This window comes from Helianthus annuus, chromosome 6 (genome assembly GCF_002127325.2).
Source record: "Helianthus annuus cultivar XRQ/B chromosome 6, HanXRQr2.0-SUNRISE, whole genome shotgun sequence".
Taxonomy (NCBI): Eukaryota; Viridiplantae; Streptophyta; class Magnoliopsida; order Asterales; family Asteraceae; genus Helianthus; species Helianthus annuus.
In genome coordinates this window covers 43,165,309-43,172,352 of record NC_035438.2, presented here as the reverse complement: position 1 = coordinate 43,172,352, position 7,044 = coordinate 43,165,309, and the positions used below count along the sequence as shown (strand labels likewise).

The 7,044-nt window shown below is 37.9% G+C and overlaps 1 protein-coding gene across 1 annotated transcript; it reads left to right on the top strand.

Annotated features, from left to right (window-relative positions):
- Window positions 1-5,046: 5,046 nt before the first annotated feature.
- On the top strand, window positions 5,047-6,824 carry LOC110865306 (UPF0481 protein At3g47200). Its single transcript, XM_022114554.2, has 2 exons — window positions 5,047-5,130; window positions 5,238-6,824. The coding sequence occupies exons 1-2, from the start codon at window positions 5,105-5,107 to the stop codon at window positions 6,613-6,615; spliced, it is 1,404 nt and encodes a 467-aa protein (XP_021970246.1). The 5' UTR covers window positions 5,047-5,104; the 3' UTR covers window positions 6,616-6,824.
- The last annotated feature ends 220 nt before the right edge of the window (window positions 6,825-7,044 follow it).

Here is a 7,044-nt window from a genome sequence, read left to right as displayed (position 1 = left end):
CTTATTATTTTATCTAGGACGTGTTGTTAAAAATGTTCCGGATGTTAATGAAAACAAATGTGAAAACAAACGCTGACATAAACGTAACACATGTTAATGAAAACAAATGTGACCTTACATGTACACTAACACATGTTAGTATCTGACCAACTATTGGGGGCAGTCATTTTTCCATCGTGCGATCCATTCGGCCTTAGAGAAACAAAAATGATATTTTTTGGATTCAACAACACGTACCAGTAACACATGAACCACCTAAGAATTTATACACACGTACCAGTAACACATGAACCACCAAATATCCCCTGGAAGTCATTGTCCATCGAAGGAAAAATTACTGCGTTTCATTTTATTTATTCCCAAGTTACCTATACATGTGTTACCATACATGGTCCGCTATTCATATTTCACGTTACCTGCCATCCTCCTGCTGTCTGTACATGTTAACACACGTTATACACATGAACCACTAACACAAGAGCCACCAACTATCCCCTGGTACTACTGGGGAAAGTCATTTTTCCATTGAAGGAATAAATACGGCGTTTCATTTTATTTATTCCCAAGCTACCTATAAATGTGTTACAATACGTGATCCGCTAATCATATTGCACATTTACATGCCATCCTCCTGCTGGCTGCACATGTTAACACACGTTTTTTTTTCGTGTATATCGGGAACTTAACACATGTTAATGAAAACACGTATGTTACACACGTTATATTTTTGTTTGTGTGTACCATGTGCCATTCTCAAATGTTGCTGCTTTTGCACTCGTACTCAGTCATCCCCTACGTAATTTCGTCATTGTTGTACACTCAGCAAAATAGAAAACAAATGCAGGAATCTCTGTTTGGAAAACTACAAATAAAAGTTTTGTGTGTTTGTACCATGTTGGCGCCATGGTTCAGGATGTTTGCTTTTGAACTACTGGTTTATTTAAATGTTATAAATATACCAATTAAATGACAACCATAGATCTAGTTAATAAAACATAATCAATGGTTGATCTTTGGCTTCATAGAATTTCACAATGATTTCGAATGTCAATCTAGTCAAATGAAATAAAATACATGGTCTACATTTATCCACATGGTCAAAGAAGTAATCATGTTCTTTTTGTCCTTTGTACATACTTTTTAAATTAACAAAGGTTAACACACGTTATATATCATTCTATCAGGGGCTTAACACATGTTATACATGAACACATGTCAGGTTACATCATGGAGTTCTGTTACAGCATGAACCACTAACACATGTTATAAATGAACGAAGAGTTCCTTCCCAAAAAATGTGACCTATTGAATATCTTTTTTTTAACACATGCCCCCGCATTAGCGTCGCCTACATCCATCCAGCTTGTCGATTAAATATCTTTATTGGTCTGTTTCTGTAAATCAACACACGTTATATATCATTCTAACAGGGGATTAACAAATGTTATGGGTCTGTTTCTGTACTATAACGCACAAAAACAGTTCATATTCAGATCAAAAGCCCAAAACAAAGCAACCTAACCAACAAAAAACAGTTACTATTCAAATCAAAAAGCACCAAACAAGGCAACCAAACCAACAAAAAAACAGTTATTGTTCAGATCAAAAATCCCCAAACCAACAAACACATATTTTTAACACAAAAATAACTAATCCATGGATCAAGATCAAACGAGTTTGAAACCAAAACAAGTAATCCATGAATCAAAATCAAAATTTATAAACACCAGAAGAATGGAAACCAAACTAAAATTAATAGTATTGAAATTTATTACCTATAAACGTCATTCTTTTTTTTTTGAAACAATAATCAATGGTATTGAAAAATAATTAATCTTTTGGCAACATTCTTAATTCTGGAAAAAATAAAACCAATTGTGAAGAACGAAAATCAAAGTAAATGACAATTAAAAATTAAAACCAACTTATTATTGACAGGATCTTGATTCTTCGACAGTATCTTGGTTCTTCGATTTCTTTTAAGAAATTAACATGTAAAGTTGAATTAGGGGTGTAAAAAAGAAAAAAAAAACTCGAACCCATCAAAAAAAAAAGGATGAAAAACCTTGATCATTCTTGTCCTCGTCAGTAGGGAACTCGTTGCGAATGACGTTCCCGTTAGTGGGGATCTTGAAATGGAGGTTTTGAAATGGTGGATCTTGAAACCGAAATGAAGTTCATGGAAATGGATCTTGGGTAGAACTTGAAACAGATATGAAGTTAATGGAAAATGTAGGTTTTTAAAGGGTGGATCTTGAAACACAGAGATGAAGTTAATGAAAAAATGGAGGTTTTGAATGGTGGATCTTGGGTTTTGAAAGTAGATTTCGATGTGATGGGTATTAATTATTGTCAAATCAAATAGGGGAAAATATCTAAGATAGATGTGAAAATACCATAATGCCCTCAAGGACAAAAAGAATATGATATTTACTATGGACACGTGGCAAAATCTAGACCATGCATTGGGTTTGCAAAGTTTTCTTAAATTCAATGGTTTTTTATAGAGCATTGCCATATATATATATATATATATATATATATATATATATATATATATATATATATATATATATATATATATATATATATATATATATATATATATATATATATATATATATATATATATATATATATATATATATATATATATAGGGGGCTGCTAGAATGAGAACCACCCCGAGTTGTAAGAACCGCGAGAACTACACCCCACGGAGCGCCGTTCGCCGCGATTTTTTTTTACAAGTAGATGTGTGCATTATAAACACGGCTGTAAAAAATCACGGCGAACGGCGCTCCGTGGGGTGTACTTTTTTACACCTCAAGTTTGGTGTTTTTTAATTTTTTTTCTTTTTTCTTTTTTTTCACCAAACTTAAGGTGTAAAAAAGTACACCCCACGGAGCGCCGTTCGCCGTGATTTTTTACGGCCGTGTTTATAATGCACACATCTACTTGTAAAAAAAAATTGCGGCGAACGGCGCTCCGTGGGGTGTAGTTCTCGCGGTTCTTACAACTCGAGGTGGTTCTCATTCTAGCGGCTCCCTATATATATATATATATATATATATATATATAATGGGTGTTTATACTATCTTACTTATACAACACGGTTGTAATGTATTTTTATTAAGTAAAATAATAATATGAAATGAGTAATTACACTGTTAATATATTTTATTTATGAAGATACATGAAATGCTCACACATAAATATGTATTAGGATTTATTTATGATTCATTGAAACTAATATGAGCCTAAAAAACTAAAGATTTTATGAGTTTATAAAGGATTGCATATAATTTTTTAAAAAAATTGATTATCTGTATATGGTTTGGATCCACAACTTGTGGCCCAGTAGTAGGGAGGTTTGGCTTTTCCAATGGAGGTTCAAGTTCAATTCTCACTTTTGTCACTTTGGTGGATTATACAATGATTGATAGAGCATAGACTCCTTGCAAAGGTGCCAGCTTCTATCCTGAGCCCACCCGGGTTTTTGTCTCACCGTGTGTTATGTCAAAGAGTGTTCAACTCTTATGGTGGCAGTCGGCGGTATAATGTTTCGGGGAAACGCCAAGCCAAACTCTAAGGTAGTGTTTGGTATACAGGAATGAGAGGTGCAATGGAATAGATGATTACGAGTGAATGAAGCCAAGGTGTTTGGTTGGTCAATGGAATGGAATCACCCATTTCATTCCCTCAAAATCATTCAATCCAATCTCCATGTTTTTTTTTCATTCCATCCCCTCTTGCACCATTCATCAACAACACCACAACCCACCATCTTCGCCACAACCCACCACCACCACCCACCACCGACGCCATCGCCGCCACCCGCCGCCACCCGCCACCCGCCACCACCACACCCCGACAACCACCGTCGCCGCCGCCACCCACCCGCCACCGTTATCACCCACAGCCGCGACCAACCGCCAACGGCACTCGCCGCCGCCGCCCACCACCATCGTCGACGCCACCACCAACCGTCGCCGCTGCCGCCACCCACCGCCACCTCTGCCACCACCCACCACCAACGGCCGCATTGCCGCCACCACCACTCATCATCGCTGCCGCACCGCCACTCGCCGCCACCACCACTCGCCGCCGCCGCCACCCACCACCGCTACCTATAAGGCTATAACCATCCACAATCACTATCACCGACCGCCACCACCACTCATCGCTGATTTTATTATTTCGTTTTTCTTGCTACCGAACAATACACAATAATAATTTATTCCATTTACATGTGTTAACCAAACAAGACATGAAATGATAATGATCCATTGCATTCCTATTCTATTACCTCTTCTATTCCATTCACGCCACTCGCCGCCACCACCACTCGCCGCCGCCGCCACCCACCACCGCTACCTATAAGGCTATAACCATCCACAATCACTATCACCGACCGCCACCACCACCCATCGCTGATTTTATTATTTCGTTTTTCTTGCTACCGAACAATACACAATAATAATTTATTCCATTTACATGTGTTAACCAAACAAGACATGAAATGATAATGATCCATTGCATTCCTATTCTATTACCTCGTCTATTCCATTCATTTGTTCTGGTTAAGACAACATAGTCTGGTTAAAGGTCTACAATTTAGGGAGTGTGATAGCGTAATAGAAACAAGAATTCGTTCTAAAAAAATCTATACATGGATTCCTTTACCCAAAAAATCTATACATGGATTGGGTTATTTTATAGTTGTTAATTAGCTTCACAACCCTCCCCTCTCACTCGCCTGGCACATTCGTCTGATTCAATCTGTCTTCACTTTTTGAATCATTATTGGTTTTGGGTTTTTTTTTTACTTTAGAAAAAGAACACCTCGGTTATGAAGTCATATTGGTGCATTATTTTCTTACTTGTTGGCCGAGAGGATTATGCCAAGTGGACATAAACTTCACAAAACCACATATCATATATACACCTTTTTGGAAAGTTGCTTTAACATAAATCCCACTAAGTAGGTAGACCCAATGAGATGACTAAAACGGAACGTGAGGTTTGCATACATAAAAGCAATTTTGGTTCAAACACACACACACCACATTTTGAGTGGTGTTTAAATGCACATATAAGATTTGAATGTGTGTTAGATTTACAAAAGAACCGTGAGTTATTAATAGTCTTAATAATTTAGTTCGTTCTTGTTCTTGTATATATTGATATGTTAATTTTAGCAACTTATTTATGCCTATTCACATTTAAATTTTGACAGCTCAAACGCATTGGAGAAGGAGAGGAGTATAAAGATGGCTGAAAGTGAGCATGTAGTGCTTGAAATCCCCTGTAATCGACCGGACGACCACATTTGTAGCGAGGCCATGGAGTGGGTTATATGCCTTACAGGCCAGGGGATCGCCAAAAGCTATGAACGCGAAGGACGTATGGAGAAAGTACCACCTTTACTCTTAAAAAGCGAGAAAGGTCGTAGAAACAGTGAGTGCTACGAGCCTGCAGTTGTGTCAATTGGCCCATATCACCATAACCGACCTGCCCTTGCTCGAGCCGAGAAGTACAAACTCATAACACTAGAACAGTATTGTTTGAGAACTAAAGAAACTATTAAAACCTTATACAACACGGTGTTTGAGGTGGTACACGATGCTAGAAAGTGTTATATCGATGGTTCTACTGACGCTTACAGCGATCACGAGTTTAATCAAATGATGTTACGTGATGCTTGTTTTATTTTGCTGTACATTGAACTCATGCCATGTGCACACACTAACGTATTCTTAAATAACGAGTACTTGGGCGCAATAGGGTTTGCGAACATAAAGCGTGATCTTTTGTTGCTAGAGAACCAGATCCCCTTTGTAGTACTCGAAGTTTTGTTGAAGTTGAGGTTCCCTCGTGATAAAGGCGAAGAAGTCCTAAACAAATTCTTTAACTACTTAAACTATGGGGAGGTGATGATGAAGAAGGATAAAAAGGTGCTGGAATACAAGCGGCCGCTTCATCTTCTGGAGCTTTACAGGTCTTATTTCATCTCACTTCCGACTCAATATAAGACACATGAAAATTTTAATTATGTAAAACAAAATCGAGCGTTTGCTTCAGTAACGGAGCTCAAAGCTAGATGGATTTTCTTGAGATGTACCTCAGATGAGTCTACTAGTGACATGGAATTTAACTCGTATTGTTGCTATGGTGAGTTTATGCTTGCACCTAGAGCGGTGTGCCCGTATACCAAAGCTATATACCTGAACATGATTGCGTATGAGATGTGCCCACATACCCCAAATGACTTGCGGATTTCGACTTATATTCGAGTAATGAAATCGTTAATCCTTCAACGAGCTGATGTGAAGGAGCTGCTTCGTAATAATATATTGCTTCATAGTCTTGGTAGTGATGAAGAAGTGGTGAAGATGTATGATGAGTTTGAAGTCCCGGCAGTTAACTATTACATGTTTAATCAGCTTCGGCTAGGCATAGAAAAGCTGAACGAGAGAAAATATAAGACGTGGGTGGCGGAGCTGATTACCGACTACTTTGGCAGTCCATGGAAGGCATTGGGTTCGTTGGTGGCTACAGCTATTCTGGTCACTAGTTTTGTGCAGACTTACTGCGCCCTCAAGCCACGGGATTGATGATCACTCCAACGCCTGTTCAAGATGTTATCTTTTATTTATTCGAATTTCTTTTTGTCTACTTTGTTCGTCGTTTTATTGTGTTATCTAATCTCCTGGTATGTAGGAATTAGAAGTCTTATAAAGTTTTGGAATTGAATTATTAAAACAGTGATTGAACTTCAATTCCAGAACCATTGCATATTGAAGCTTTTGTGAACGTATATATTTTGTGCAATTTGATTATTTCCGTATCTACGTTATTCAGTATCAAAGCTTTTGGTTATCAAATGACTGCTCATGAAGGAGATCGACCTTCTACTGGCATAATCGCCAAGTATATTTCAACCATAGGATCTCAAGATCAAGCGCCTCCAATAATGGATCCCAGATCTTGAACGTGATCTTCAAATCAGGTGACTCCAACAGACGATTCGATATCTTGAGTTC